Consider the following 17,150-nt stretch of genomic DNA (forward strand, 5'->3'; position numbering starts at 1 on the left):
ACTTTTACAGCAAATCAATGTAAGTTCAGTAATTTATCAGTTCTCTTAATCTCCACTACTTGTTATTCCAGCTCATTGCCCTGAATGTGATCAGAGGACACAGACACAGATTGCAACAATGCCATACATTGACTACCTATAGTATACCAAACTACTGATTGTATTCCTTCTAATTGATCAGTAATGTACGCCTTACCCAGCCACCAATAAGTGCCCTTCTTCACGAGACATTGGAAAGCCTTCCTGCTCTTTGTGGTTGAAATTCACTAGTCGACTGAGGGATCTTACAGATAATTGTTTGTGTGGGGTACAGAGATGAGGTAGTCATTCAAAAATCATGTTAAACATTATTATTTCACACAGACTCCATGGAACTTATTATGTGACTTGTTAAGCACATTTTTACTCCTGCATTTATTTAGGCTTGCAGAGGGACTGAATACTTACTGACAAGACATTTCACTTTTTCATTATTATTCATAAAAAATAAACACAGTACCAGACAAAAGTTTGGACACACCTACTCATTCCAGGGTTTTTCTATGTTTTTACTATTTCCTACATTGTAGAATAATAGTGAAGACATAAAACTGTGAAATAACACATATGGAATCATGTAGTATCCAAAAAAGTGTAAAAAGATTCTTCAAAGTAGCCACCCTTTGCATTGATGACAGCTTTGTACTCTCTTGGCATTCTCTCAATCAGTGTCATGAGGTAGTCACCTGGAATGCATTTCAATTAACAGGTGTGCCTTGTTAATTTGTGGAATTTATTTCTTTCTTAATGCGTTTGAGCCAAAAAGTTGTGTTGTGACAACGTAGAGGTGATATACAGAAAATAGCCCTATTTGGTAAAATAACAAGTCCATATTATGGCAAGAACAGCTCAAATAAGAAAAGACGCTCAAATAAGCAAAGACAAATGACAATCCATCATTACTATAAGACATGAAGGTCAGTCAATCCGGAAAGTTTCAAGAACTTTGAAAGTTTCTTCAAGTGCAGTCGCAAAAACCATCAAGCACTATGATGAAACTGGCTCTCATGAGGACTGCAACAAGAAAGGAAGACACAGAGTTACCTCTGCTGCAGAGGATAAGTTCATCAGAGTTACCAGCCTCAGAAATTGCAGCCCAAATAAATGCTTCACAGAGTTCAAGTAACAGACACATCTCAGCATCAACTGTTCAGAGGAGGCCTTCGTGGTCGAATTGCTGCAAAGAAACCACTACTAAAGGACACCAATAAGAAGAAGAGACTTGCTTGGCCCAAGAAACACGAGCAATGGACATTAGACCGGTGGAAATCGGTCCTTTGTTCTGACAGGTCCAAATTCCAGATTTCATGTTCCAACCGCAGTGTCTTTGTGAGACGCAGAGTAGGTGAACGGATGATCTCCACATGTGGTTCCCACCTTGAAGCATGGAGGAGGAGGTGTGATGGTGCGGGGGTGCTTTGCTGGTGACACTGTCAGTGATTTATTTATAATTCAAGGCACACTTAACCAGCATGGCTACCACAGCATTCTGCAGTGAAACGCCATCCCATCTGATTTGCTTTTAGTGGGACTATCATTGGTTTTTTGACCAAGAAGGAGAGGGATGGAGTGCTGCATCAGATGACCTGGCCTCCACAATCACCTGACCTCAATCCAATTGAAATGGTTTGGGATGAGTTGGACCGCACAGTGAAGGAAAAGCAGCCAACAAGTGCTCAGCATATGTGGGAACTCCTTCAAGGCTGTTGGAAAAGCATTCCAGGTGAAGCTGGTTGAGAAAATGCCAAGAGTGTGCAACGCTGTCATCAAGGCAAAGGGTGGCTACTTTGAAGAATCTAAAATCTAAAATCTATTTTGATTTGCTTAACACTTTTTTGGTTACTACGTGGTTGCATATGTGTTATTTCATAGTTTTGATGTCTTAACTATTATTCTACATTGTAGAAAATAATGAAAATAAATAAAAACCCTTGAATGAGTAAGTGTGTCCAAACTTTTGACTGGTACTTTACATAATTCCACTTTGATATTATGGGGCCAGTGACAAAAAAAATCTAAATTGAATGAATTTTATATTTAGGCTATAAGACAACAAAATGTAGAAAAAGTCAAGGGGTGTGAATACTTTCTAAAGGAACTGTAGGTATTAGCAAATGAATGCATTTACTTTACTATCAAATAGACATGCTTGACGATGGTAAACCTGCTTTTTGTCATTAACTAAAAACACTAACAACCATAATATTTACAGTGCCTTTGGAAAGTACTCGGACCCCTTGACTTTTTCCACATTTGATTACGTTACAGCCTTGATTCAATTGTTTTTTTATCTCATCAATCTACACACAATACCCCATAATGACAAAGCCAAAACTGTTTTTTAGAAATGTTTGCTAATTTATTACAAATAAAAAACAGAATTATTACATTTACATAAGTATTCAGACCACTTACTCAGCACTTTGTTGAAGCACCTTTGGCAGCGATTACAGCATTGAGTCTTCTTTTTTTAATAAAATAAAAATTTAAATATTTATTGAATATTCGAAACATACAATATACTTGCAGTGAAGCCGCTCAACAACTACATCATACCAGTCATCCAACAGATTCCCATTCAGAGCGACACACAGAAGCATCCAGGGTCAATGCCCTGCTCAAGGGCAAGTTGACCGATCTACCACCAGGCCAAAAAACGTGAACCCGAACCCTCCAAGATCCCCCCACAGTTCCCCAATAGCTGTCCCTCAACCATTCTAGACCCCTCCTACAGTCCCCCCCAAGATGAAAAATAAAAAATACAATTAATTCCATTCCCCACCCCCAAGAACCCCCAATACACCAACAACCAAGAGAATAAACTAAAGAGAAAAAAGGAAAAGACAGAAGAAAACAGCAAACAACAATGCAAAAAAAATATAAAACAAAATAATACATTTAAAACAAAGGACATCAAGGACAACTAAAATCATAACAGCAATGCCAACTGTATATGTTTGTGTGCATGTCTGGCACTATTACATGTATGTGTGTGTTCTTGTATGTGTTTATTTGAATGTGAGTGTGTGTAAATGCATGTGTACAAACACCTGCACGGCATCAGCCTCAGGCAAACCGGCATTAGTTGTAAAAACACTGCCCCTCAGTGTCATTCAAATGTACTTTTTTTACATTTATTTTTTACTTTTATCTTTGACCATCATTCTATCTCCCACACAGCAACTCCACTCCCACTTGTCTCCAATTCCACATCCCAACCCTCAGCTTCCCTCAGCCCATCCCATCTATCTCTGCTGGCCACCCACTTCGGGTTTCTACGCAACACATATCTTTCAACTATGCTGTGATGTTTAACGTACAATCTAATCGAATAGAATCCACAGATTGCGAGTTGAAGATAAATACTTTTACTAGGTCTATTAGTATATTAGTAATTGACTGACCCGGTCTCTCCAGATCTCCTAACAGTACTATTTCTAGGGTCAATTTTAGATGAATGCTATGCATTTTCAGCCATTCCTGAACCTGAGACCAAAAACAGGCTACCTGAGGGCAATACCAAAATAAATGGTCTATTGATTCTGTATCCTCACAACAAAATCTGCAGAGCTTTGATGACTTTATGCCCCAAATATTCAACATTTTGTAGGTGGCAAGAATTCTATATAATCATTTTAGCTGAAAAGCACAAAGTCTTGAATCTTGCGTTGTTTTATATATCAACTCATACACCCTGTACCATGGAATCGGTACATCAAAAATATCTTTCCCACTCATTTTGCAATCTGTATGGCACAGTTGTCAACATCCTGGTCCTCAAATGAAACTGGTATACTTTCCTACTTATGCTATTTTTATTCCTCCGCCAGTTTTGATCCTTTATATTGGGCAGACAGACCAGTTCCCTACCTCCTCCCGCTGCCACCTGCCTCCTCCATTTTTGGGGTAATGCTGTAATCAATTGGTTGTACTCTTGGATTGAGCAGACCTTCCCGTACAATTCTGATAACTCCATGAAGGACATAACTCTACCATTCCAATTTACTGTATAATTTAAGAACAAAATACCCTTTTCAAACATCTTTCTCATAAATACAGGTATTTTATCAACCAGCACATTTGAGTTCAGCCATAATATTTGTTGTAATATTTGTTCTATCTTTTCAGGGGGAGGAAATTGAAATTGTAGCCAGCTCTGCAATGCTGAGAGATACTTTGAAAAAGGTATCATTTTCAATTAATCAAAATGAGACATGGCAATCTGCACAAAGGCAAAAAGGCCATTTTTAAACAATGGATGAGCTTTTCTTATTAATCTATTTGAGAACCATTTAGGGTTCAAATAAAACTTTTGAATGAGTGAAGCTTTTAGAGAGAGATTTAGTGCTTTTATATTTAATAATCTCAACTCACCCAATTCATATTCATTATGTAGATAGGTACGTTTTATTTTGCCCGGCTTAGCGTCCCAGATAAAGCAAAATATTTTTTGCTCATATGATTTGAAAAACTAATCATCAGGAGTAGGCAGCGTCAAAAGTAAGTGAGTAAACTGAGATAGGATTAAGGAGTTAATCAGGGCAATTTTTCCATGAATAGACAGGTATTTACCTCTCCATGGTTGCAGGATCTTGTCTATTTTTACAAGTTTTCTATTGAAATTCATTGCGGAGAGCTTATTTATATATTTTGCGATATGAATACCGAATATGTCTACTTCACCATCAGACCATTTTATAGGTAATCTGCAGGGTAATGTAAAAGTTGTATTTTTTAAAGATCCAATACATAATATTGTACACTTATCATAATTAGGTTTTAGTCCAGAGAGTACAGAAAAGTTATCTAGATCTTCAATGAGACATTGCAGGGATCTAGCTTGCAGACTTAATATTAAACTTGAGTCATCGGCATACATGGACACCTTTGTTTTTAAGCCTTGGATTTCTAATCCTCTAATGTTGTTATTGGATCTGATTTTAACAGCTAGCATTTCGATGACCATAACGAATAGATGTGGTGACAGCGGACACCCTTGTTTAGCATTGAGTCTTCTTGGGTATGACGCTACAAGCTTGGCACAACTGTATTTGGGGAGTTTCTCCCATTTTTCTCTGCAGATCCTCTCAAGCTCTGTCAGGTTGGATGGGGAGCGTTGCTGCACAGCTACTTTCAGGTCTCTCCAGAGATGTTCGATCGGGTTCAAGTCCGGGCACTGGCTGTGCCAGTCAAGAACATTCAGAGACTTGTCCCGAAGCCACTCCTGCGTTGTCAAATCAATCAAATCAAATGCTATTCGTCACATGCGCAGAATACAACAGGTGTAGACCTTACAGTGAAATGCTTACTTACAAGCCCTTAACCAACAATGCTTTAAGAAGTTAAGAAAAAATAAGTGTTAAGTAAAAAGTCTTGGCTGTGTGCTTAGGGTTGTTGTCCTGTTGGAAGGTGAATCTTCGCCCCAGTCTGAGGTTCTGAGCACTCAGGAGCAGGCTTGCTCCATTCATCTTTGCCTTGATCCTGACTAGTCTCCCAGTCCCTGCCGCTGAAAAACATCCCCACAGCATGATTGTGCCACCTCCATGCTTCACAGTAGGGATTGTGCCAGGTTTCCTCCAGACTTGATGCTTGATATTCAGGCCAAAGACTTCAATCATGGTTTCATCACACCAGATCAACTTGTTTTTCATGGTCTGAGAGTCTTTAGGTGTCTTTTGGCAAACTCCAAGAGAGCTGTCATGTGCCTTTTACTGAGGAGTGGCTTCTGTCTGGCCACTCTACTATAAAGGCCTGACTGGTGGAGTGCAGAAAAGATGGTTGTCCTTCTGGATGGTTCTCTTATCTCCACAGAGGAACTCTCGAGCTCTGACAGAGTGACCATGGTCACCTCCCTGACCAAGACCCTTCTCCCCAGATTGCTCAGTTTGGCCGGATGGCCAGGTCAAAGGAAGAGTCTTGGTGGTTCCAAACTTCTTCCATTTAAGAATGATGGAGGCCACTGTGTTCTTGGGGACCTTCAATGCTGCAGAAATGTTTTGGTAGCCTTCCCCAGATCTGTGCCTCAACACAATCCTGTCTCGGAGCTCTACGGACAATTTCTTCCACCTCATGACTTGGTTTTTTCTCCTACATGCAAGTGCAGTCGCAAAAACCATCAAGCACTAAGATGAAACTGGCTCACATGAGGACCGCAACAGGAAAGGAAGACCTTATATAGACAGGTGTGTGTCTTTCCAAATCCAATCAATTGAATTTACCACAGGTGGACTCCAATCAAGTTGTAGAAACATCTCAAGGATGATCAATGGAAACAGGATGCACCTGAGCTCAATTTCGTGTCTCATAGCAAATTGTCTGAATACTTATGTAAATAAGGTATTTCTGTTTTTTATTTTTTAAGAAATGTGCAAAAAAAAATGGAAAACCTTTTTTTACTTTGTCATTATGGGGTATTGTGTGTCGATTTGTGCCCTTGAGCAGGGCATTGACCCTGAATGCTTCTCTGTGTCGCTTTGAATGGGAATCTGTTGGATGACTGGTATGATGTAGTTGTTGAGCGGCTTCACTGCAAGTATATTGTATGTTTTGAATATTCAATAAATAAAAAAATGAATACAATTTTAAAAAAGAAGACTCAATGCTGTAATCGCTGCCAATGGTGCTTCAACAAAGTACTGAGTAAAGGGTCTGAATACTTATGTAAATGTAATAATTTCGTTTTTTATTTGTAATAAATTAGCATACATTTCTAAAAAACAGTTTTTGCTTTGTTATTATGGGGTATTGTGTGTAGATTGATGAGGTAAAAAAAAAACAATTGAATCAAGGCTGTAACGTAACAAAATGTGGAAAAAGTCAAGGGGTCTGAATACTTTCCGAAGGCACTGTATAGCTCATATACATACCAGAGGAGGCTGGTGGGAGGAGCTATAGGAGGATGGGCTCATTGTAAAGGCTGGAATGGAATCGATGGAACAGTATCAAATACAGGTAGAACTCTGTTCCATTAATTCCATTCCAGCCATTACAATGATCCCGTCCTCCTACATCTCCCACCAGTCTCCACTGATACATACACTGTAAAAGTGAAGCAAAACAGAGACATCAAGTCAGCTACCTGCTATAGTATGGTATGATGTGACAAATAAGTATGCAAATGTTTGAATTTGACCAACTTTATGGTGAAACAGTTTTTAAATGTTGTATTAGGAAACCATACATTTCAGTTGGCTCTTGTGTGCAATTGACCAATAAAGTGATTTTAATCTTAATCTTAATAAATCATTAAAGTCCCAGTGCAGTCAAAAACATGACATTTCCTGTGTTTTATATATATTTCCACACTATGAGGTTGGAATAATACTATGAAATTGTGAAAATTATGACAATGTCCATTTAGTGTCAGAACTGTTTGAAAAGACTGCATGAAATTTCAGACTGTTTTGGTGGGATTGAGTTTTGGCCTGCCTGGTGACATCACCAAAATTAAATTAGTTAATAGACCAATAAGAAAGAGAGTTCCAAACCTCTCACCCAATAACAGCTAGTTTTCAGTTTTCCCCTCCCTACTCAGACCCCTCCTATACAGTACTAGCTAAATTCTTGCTTGAGAAACTGCTCTTTGCTTAGAAGCTATTCTTGTTTCTTTTTGACAATTTTAATTGACAACAATCACAGTAAGGTACTTAATTGTTACCTCGAAATGATATGATATTGAGAGAAAAACAGCTACACTGGACCTTTAAAAACCCAACCAAGAAAAATTGTCTGCTGTTTGACATACAGACTAAAAACATAAAAATGCTCACTTGAAACTGTTTCAGCACTCACATTTTACAACTATAAAATAAATCAGGGCATAATAATTATCCATTCAATCAGCCAATGTTTAGATAATAGACAGAGGGTTCTACATGAAACCCAAAAGGGTTCCACCTGTGGGTAATGCCAAAGAACCCTTTTGGAACACATTTTTTCTAAGAGTGTAGATATGCTTTCTCACACAACGGAGGCCAGGAATCAGAGGGGAAATGGACCATAAAATAACTTAAATTACAAATTATGTAGCTTTCTGAGTCAGTGAACCAACGTTAAACATGTCACCTCCACACTGGCTCATGCAAAATACAAATAATTATCCTGGCCTGTGGCCTAAGCAGCATATTATTCCCCAAGAACACCCACTGGTGCAGTTTCAAGGAATGATGTCATATAAGTCTACTAAATCTGAGTCTCATGGAGATAGGCAACTAACAGCTTCCTTGCTCACAAGTCCTTACTGGTACTTGATCTTGTGTCCTCTAGCCTAGCCAACACACAAGAACACCCTGCTTGACAATGTAGTAACTAGTTGCACCACTGAAAAGGCACCCATCTGGCAGCTCCATTGGCAACCTTTCAAGCAGTAGAGTGAGTTTAAGGCACAAACTTAACTCTGTTACACTCACCCCTCTAAACTCACACCACAGTGACCCCAGCCATTGAGGTGAGCGCAACTGTGGTCATGGCACCACTGTAACAAACACCACTGTGTTACTTAGCAGTATAGCTTCCTCACTCACAAGTCCTTACTGGTACTTGATCTCGTGTCCTCTACATTGCCAACACATGTGACCGTTTTGTTATAATATGTTTGCCACATTAAATCACGTCTACAGTGATTCATTTTAATCTCAATACACAACATTCTTCACATTCTTTTCTCCATTCGAGGAGATAGCTTGTGTATGGCTATACTGTAGTTGTTGTTGCATAAGTTATATCACTTCATTCTTATCCCGTTATAAGATGCCATTTCTTTATGTTCTATGGCAAGCACATGGGACCTTCTTGAACCCTGGACATTCCAGCGTCAGAGTGGGCAGTCTTAACACAAGACCATGCTACACGTCCAGTGGGAACACCGTGGGAAAGTCAAATGCCGGCAGTCTGTGTGGAACTTACAGTTCCGTAAAATTAGGTCACTCAATTCCTGAGTGTCTAATAGGAATGGTGCACAACCACAATCACTATGTGTCAACCACAAAATCTATGGCCAAGGTAGGCCTACATTTTCCACAGAACCAAACAAATGAACAGTGGCAACAACGTTGTTTTTATTATGCATACCTCTCAATCATATATAGCTATTTTTTTACATGACATCCATTAAAATATAAACAAAAACCGACTGCAAAGTTAAGCCTATGTTAAAACAGTATGGCCCTATTAATTGAACAGGCCAAATGCTGCATTTCAATCTGGGCTGAACATATTGAGAACCTATAGATGATACAACATAATAATTAGTTCATAAGTGACTTTAATCATGCCATATTCCAACTCATGATGACATCACCCTCCAGAATTTATAGGGCTGCTTTTCTATTCCCAGACCTAAAAACATGTTTATTGGAGATTCTCCATCGACAATGCTTTTGAGTTTATGAATAGGCTAAGTCTGGGTCTAGAAAAAAAGATGAATCCCATCTTCCCCAAAGTAATTGCGGCAGACTTCCAGAGAATAGTTCTAAAATCCATGCTATCCCATTTATTGCAGAGAAGAATATGCTTATTGGACATTGGCATCAAGTGGCTTAACTGGACACTTGAAAAGTGTAGAGTAGACAACACAGAGCAGGTATTGAGGAGAGTATATTGGTGCCTGTTTTTCTTTTTATCAATAATGATTGGAGAGTTTAACACTTACTGCGTTTTGTGAAGACAGAGGCCCTACAGCCGAGGGTGGATTGGAATATTGGATTCTCTTTCTGAGTTTTCCCTCCCTCCACCCACCTCAGATCTGTTTAATCTATTGGAATTTTTACAGTCCTCTCTGGCAGAGCCAGTGTTTAAAGCTCTGTCACACAATACATATATAAGCAGTAATAGTGTTCTATCCTGCCTCAGGGGCCTTTACAACAGCCAGTTTGTGGGTGAAGAGCCATGACGGCCAAATACCACAATGTTCTTTAATTATACACCCCCACATCATATGTGAACTCCGAAGACTGTTTCTTGAGATCATATTTCTGCACAGATATACACTATATACACGACCATTCAAAAGTTTGGGGTCACTTAGAAATGTCCTTGTTTTTGAAAGAAAAGCACATTTTTGTCCATTAAAATAACATCAAATTGATCAGAAATACAGTGAAGAATTTGTTAATGTTGTAAATGACTATCGTAGCTGGAAACGGCAGATTTTTAATGGAATATTTACATAGGCGTACAGATGCCCATTATCAGCAACCATCACTCCTGTGTTCCAATGGCATGTTGTGTTAAATAATCCAAGTTTATAACTTTAAAAGGCTAATTGATCATTATAAAACCATTTTGCAATTATGTTAGCACAGCTGAAAACTGTTGTTCTGATTAAAGAAGCAATAAAACTGGTCTTTTTTTTATTTAACTAGGCAAGTCATTTAAGAACAAATTCTTATTTTCAATGACGGCCTAGGAACAGTGGGTTAACTGCCTTGTTCAGGGGCAGAACGACAGATTTGTACCTTGTCAGCTCAGGGATTTGAACTTGCAACCTTTCGGTTACTAGCCCAATGCTCTTACCACCAGGCTACCCTGCCACCCCGTCTTCATTAGACTAGTTGAGTATCTGGAGCATCAGCATTTGTGGGTTCGATTACAGGCTCAAAATGGCCAGAAACAAAAACCTTTCTTCTGAAACTTGTCAATCTATTCTTGTTCTGAGAAATGAAGGCTATTCCATGCGAGAAATTGCCAAGAAACTGAAGAGCTCGTACAACGCTGTGTACTACTCCCTTCACAGAACAGCGCAAACTGGCTCTAACCAGAATAGAAAGAGGAGTGGGAGGCCACGGTGTAAAACTGAGCAAGTGGACAAGTACATTAGAGTGTCCAGTTTGAGAAACAGACGCCTCACAAGTCCTCAACTGGCAGCTTCATTAAATAGTACCCGCAAAACACCAGTCTCAATGTCAACAGTGAAGAGGCGACTCCGGGATGCTGGCCTTCTAGGCAGAGTTCCTCTGTCCAGTGTCTGTGTTATTTTGCCGACCTTAATCTTTTATTTTTATTGGCCAGTCTGAGATATTGCTTTTTCTTTGCAACTCTGCCTAGAAGGCCAGCATCCCGGAGTAGCCTCTTCACTGTTTACGTTGAGACTGGTGTTTTGCGGGTATTATTTAATGAAGCTGCCAGTTGAGGACTTGTGAGGGGTCTGTTTCTCAAACTGGACACTCTAATGTACTTGTCCTCTTGCTCAGTTGTGCACTGTGGCCTCCCACTCCTCTTTCTATTCTGGTTAGAGCCAGTTTGCGCTGTTCTGTGAAGGGAACAGTACACACTCAGCGTTGTACGAGATCTTCAGTTTCTTGGCAATTTCTCACATGGAATAGCTTTAATTTCTCAGAACAAGAATAGACTGACGGGTTTGAGAAGAAAGTTCTTTGTTTCTGGCCATTTTGAGCCTGTAATCGAACCCACAAATGCTGATGCTCCAGATACTCAACTAGTCCAAAGAAGGCCAGTTTTATTGCTTCTTTAATCAGAACAACAGTTTTCAGCTGTGCTAACATATTTGCAAAAGGGTTTTCTAATGATCAATGAGCCTTTTAAAATGTTTAACTTGGATTAGCTAACACAACGTGCCATTGGAACACAGGAGTGATGGATGCTGATAATGGGCCTCTGTATGCTTATGTAGATATTCCATCAGAAATCTGCCGTTTCCAGCTACAATAGTGATTTACAACATTAACAATGGCTACACTATATTTCTAATCAATTTGATGTTATTTTAATGGACAAGAAATGTGCTTTTCTTTAAAAAACAAGGACATTTCTAAGTGACTCCAAACTTTTGAACGGTAGTGTATATATATAGGCTCTGATCAGGCCCTACACCCAAACAAGGGCACTCCGTTCATCCACCTCTGGCCTGCTCGCCTCCCTACCTCTGAGGAAGCACAGTTCCCGCTCAGCCCAGTCAAAACTGTTCGCTGCTCTGGCACCCCAATGGTGGAACAAGCTCCCTCACGACGCCAGGACAGCGGAGTCAATCACCACCTTCCGGAGACACCTGAAACCCCACCTCTTCAAGGAATACCTGGGATAGGATAAAGTAATCCTTCTAACCCCCCCCTTAAAAGATTTAGATGCACTATTGTAAAGTGGTTGTTCCACTGGATATTATAAGGTGAATGCACCAATTTGTAAGTCGCTCTGGATAAGAGCGTCTGCTAAATGACTAAAATGTAAATGTAAAAAATGTAAATGTAAATATATATACCCTTTAATGCGGTAAAAATTGGCAGTGATAAATCAACTATTGATTTAAGCGACAAACTGATAGAACACCATTCGAACCAAATGCCATTCAAAAACATCACACTTCATTTCTTTGTAATTTTTGTATGTTGGATGTTAAGGGGAAAAAAACGAATTTGCGTCAGTTAGTTTAAAAGGCACCTCTTTTGGCAGGTACACTGTATCGTGGCCTGCTCCCGTACTCTGAATTCTCAGCTTCAAATATCCGTTGATGTGGTTAACGGGTGAGAATGATCATTGGTCAGCTGAGGAAACAGTGACCTTTATCACCACTACCTCATGGGAGTTATCTATCAATTTCACTTGCCACACAAAACCGATTCAAATCATTAGCATACCGCCAAATGCTAATGCAGGTATTCATACTTACAGTATACAGGACATTGAATTTTCCCTTGAACTGTATACACATTGAATCACTTTCAATCAGTGTATGCAGCACTTACATCATGACATTATTCCTATACTGAAACACTTCAGGGTCATTTCTAGTACCCATATCATGGGGCCACACTTTAAAGACAAAACCAAGTGGATGTGTCCAAAACTTCACAACCCAATCCTGCTCATCTGTACTGTTACAGTAACTGGAGTGATGTTACACAATTTTAATTTCATCATCATGAACCATGAACTTACCTCCCATAAGTGCCTTGTGTTCCGCACCCCTCCTGACTGCAACTTATCCAGGAGGAGGGGGACTCCCGCAAAGGGGCCGATCCAGGTGCCCTGTGGGATACGCTGGGCGGCACAGATGCCGTAGCCAAGGCCGGGCACAGTGCTGGTGCAGAGGCACACCTCACGGGGCAGGTCCCGCAGCCAGTCAGGGACATCTGGGGGCGGCACGGCCGGCGCTGCACTGCTTGTCCCCACCAAGCGCCGCAGCGAGTGCAGGGGCCCATGCATGGGGCACTCTCCGTTACGGTTATCTGCACACATGTCACACCCTGCAGGGCACAGCAGGTAGAGGGGGTTTACCAGCAACTCATCTCACATGGTACACATGGGTTACTATCACATGTACTAACACTTTGACCAGGGAAAAAATATATGTGTAATAAGTATAACTTATTTGCATTTTGATATATATATATATATATATATATATATATATATATATATATATATATATATATATATATATATATATATATATATATATATATCTATATCTATATCTATATATATAGGTAGAACAGTCATTGGTCAGGAGGAAGGGAGGAAGTACACACATTTTTAAGCAATCATTCAACATAAGAATTTTGTGGCATGTTTTGAAAACATTTTCATGCAAATCTTCTGCTTTGTTTGAAAATTATAATTTGATTATATTGCTCATTTAAGAGGCCACAATAATGTTTAAGCATAACCAAACATAATTATGTTCAATATATGCCTAATTGGGTTTACAGAGGGATTGAAAAACATTGCACCAACTGTCACTAAATGAATAAAAAAGCTATATCTAAATCAATTTAAGAATAGTGTGCGACTATGTTGTGGCCTTGCTCCTTGCTGTCATAGCGGCATGAGTCATGATACTGGGGGGATTCATTTTGGAACTGAAAGAGGTGTGCAACTCAAGTCAAGACCATACATATCCCACCGATGTTGTCATGTTGTTGATACGTTAATTTTGGCGATAAATTGGGGCTGTTTTACAAACATGAATGGAGTCAACTGGAATCGTAGGCTACTTCCAGATTGTTCCCCATGCAATGCGTAATGAATTTCATTTAAATAATAAAGTAAAAAAATGTAGGCTACTTGCCTATATGTTACAGTCATTCAAATACCTGAACACCACCAGCAACATGCTTCATTGGTCATGCAGTAAAAAAGTTTAATTTCAACACTGCCGAAATATTTGGAGAAATGGCCTAAGGACAAACCAACACCTTTTTGACTGATTAATATAATCGTCTTCAAGTGTCAAGTACCCCCAAAAGTCCTATGTTAGGGCTTCTGAGCTAGAAAAACAGTTTAGCCTATTAACAGGTTACACATAGCCTAAACTCAAGTAGGGCCTACACATTAAAACCTATCTGGCTGTCGGTGTAATTACACAAATTATGAAGTAAATAGAATTGTATGTTTCCTTGTGTAATACACACTTCAGCTATTTTATAAATGACCGACATTGCATTGGTTTGAAATATGGGGGAGAGAATACCGAATGTAGATAAAGCAGTCTCGCTGTCCCCGGGAGACTTCCATATACCATGTTCGGATGATGAATAGCGGCCGATGGAAAAGATCGATCTCTGATCCACACTCAGTCCACTCTCTTCTACAAAACTATACAGCAATTAATTGTGGCTTGTCCCCCCATCCCTCATCTCCTTGTGGCACATATCGATGGAGATTACTGCTGATGGGCCGTTTTATCACCTTAAATAAACACCACCATTTCAAACTTCGCTTTAATATAGAGAGGGTTGTCCTCGACGTCTATTTCCAGCCGATAATGTAAAAGCAAAAATTCTTCAAGCAAAAAATAAAGTAAAAGACTGATGAAGAACGCAGACTGAATTTCTGATGTCAAAATCAATTGAATAATAAATATAAATAATGTGATGTTGTTTATTTGAACAAAATGAAAAGAGAAAATGATTGTTTTATTGGGCACTAATAAGAAAACAAATTGATAAAAGCTTACATTGATTAAAAAGAAATTAGCCCAAAGGCCTAATATCAGCCTATCAATGACGAGCTCAGTGTTATTTCTTATTTATCATATTTATCAGAATATGATTATTTGTGTAATCCCTTTAACTATAGCTATTACATTTGTCGCCCTTGCAAGTTATGCTGCAGTTGAACACATGAAAAATACTATATTTGTTCATCAGTGGTATAGTCTATACATAAATTGGTGTGAATATAGAAGATCAGAGTTAGTGAACCATGCATACGCCTAATTGACCCATACTACCCATACACGCGCGGGGCACCTGCTGATGGTCAGTGCTGAGAAGCATGACTTTAATGGGGCAAAACAGAAGTTTGGTGTGCTCGAGGACCCTTGATTAAAAGGCAATAGAAAGCCTCGTCTAGGCCTAGCTTAGTTTATATTAGCCCATAAAGTCTGATTATGAGTAATGGGGAGGAGCGAGATTAAAATTATTGAAGTGTATTTGTTCAATTGTGAGCATAAAGTCAAATCACATTTTCTAATAGGCCTAAAATGCGGTAACCTTTTAACAGCTGTATAGCCTCGTTAAATAATGCCCCCTTTAAATAAAGGGAAAACAATATTTCCACTGGAATAGTATGCGTGTGGTATTCATACATACGATTGTTGTGGTCACCGGTGTGATTGTTCAATGGGATAATCTCCATTCTCTGCTGTCCGTAGAGGTAGTAGTCTAACTCATCGGAGGTCAGTTTAAATCTGGACCCTTTGTCATTCTTAAAGCTGGAGGATATACAAAGTTCTTTCGCTTGGAGGTTGGTGTTGTCTGACGAGACAATGTCAGAAGAGAGAGTTTGTCCAAAAAGTGCAATTTGTGGCACAGATAGTTGAGATAAACCTGCCAATGATGAAACGGATGGAGTCGATGAAGATGTGGAGGAAGGTGTTAAAGCCGACGATGATGATGTGGAGGAGATCAGGTTCGGCCGCTGACGGAGACTTTCCACCGGAACAGCTACCCTGTCCGGCGGCTGCAGCTGCGTAATGCCTCCATTCTTCAACTGGCTTTGAGGGAAGAGCTGCTGCCAGTGTTGCATGTACGTCGGGTCCACTTTCAAGAAAGCAGATCCGCTAGGGTCACCGGGTTTTAACATCTCAAACAGGAGCTAGAGGAGACAGTAAGCAGTAGGCCTAACTTAGTCTACTTGGAAGAGACAAGTTGAGCATTCAAATTATGTTGCTTTGAAATAAGTGAATTATTACACAATACAACATATGTAAAATAAACAAAGTATCTAACAATCGCACATTACGCACAGTTTACACATTGCATGAACATGTGTAATCAATTTTGAAAGTAAAATAAATGAACACAGCGAGTTGACCTGACCAAAAGCAATTTACCAGTACAAACACTGAAATGTAAATGGAAGTCAACCTCATTAGCTTTTCAGGTCTGTGAACCTCCCATCACATAGGCTACTCATCCTTGCGCTAAGGCAATGGTAGACAGTCTGCTACTTTTCAGAGTTTACGAGCAATGTTCATTTCAACGAAATGGCAAGTGGGAGCATCGACCTAACAAGACTTACTCTGTTGCGTGAAAAAGGGGATTGGTCCTCGAATGTGATTCCAATAGTATTTCCCAGACTCCTACACCATAATAGTATGACTTCGGATACGCGGCGTATGTTTCAAGCTCTAAGTCTGAAGTACAATATTATCTCCTCCCGCTCTTGCCCCCTCTCCTCTGAGCACTCGCAGGATCAGAGCAACTGCACGTGGGTTTTACGACAGCATAAAACACAGGGGACGAAAAAGTTCACACTGGCCCGAAATTGTATTGCCGCATCTCTTTGCCAAAACTATTCTTGGATTTTAGGCTTGAAAGAGTTGAAAGTGGGACCGTTTTTAGTTAAATTAGAAATTCAAATAGATAACGCCCATGACCAACAGTATTAGCATATATAGCCTATTAGGGTGCGTATTTAACTTATGATCTGAGGCATGCAGTCATGCAACTTTGATTTATTTTCAACCACATGAATAAGGAACAAACATATTATGCGAATGATGAATACGAACGTTTGTTAATCATGTTTTGAAAGTTTTAATTTCATTGGGGTTCAAGGTGTGCAAGGGCTACTTAGGCATATGTATTCATATACACCTTTCCCTTTTTCATGACATTTGCCGATTGATTCAATAAATAGGTGCACCTCAA

The 17,150-nt window shown here is 39.5% G+C and overlaps 1 protein-coding gene across 2 annotated transcripts in view; it reads right to left on the reverse strand.

Annotated features, from left to right (window-relative positions):
* The window catches only part of prdm6 (PR domain containing 6), a 56,944-nt gene extending 40,152 nt beyond the window's left edge, over positions 1 to 16,792 (reverse strand). For both annotated transcript variants that reach the window (XM_014174906.3, XM_082969333.1), the window contains exons 1-3: positions 16,519 to 16,792; positions 15,588 to 16,092; positions 12,931 to 13,238 (exon numbers count right to left, since the gene is read on the reverse strand). In XM_014174906.3, the coding sequence (XP_014030381.1) occupies positions 12,931 to 13,238; positions 15,588 to 16,080 (801 nt within the window). In that variant the 5' untranslated portion in view covers positions 16,081 to 16,092; positions 16,519 to 16,792. The remainder of the gene's footprint in view (positions 1 to 12,930; positions 13,239 to 15,587; positions 16,093 to 16,518) is intronic.
* Between the last annotated feature and the right edge of the window lie 358 nt (positions 16,793 to 17,150).

This window comes from Salmo salar, chromosome 26 (assembly GCF_965601325.2).
Source record: "Salmo salar chromosome 26, fSalSal1, whole genome shotgun sequence".
Classification (NCBI taxonomy): Eukaryota; Metazoa; Chordata; class Actinopteri; order Salmoniformes; family Salmonidae; genus Salmo; species Salmo salar.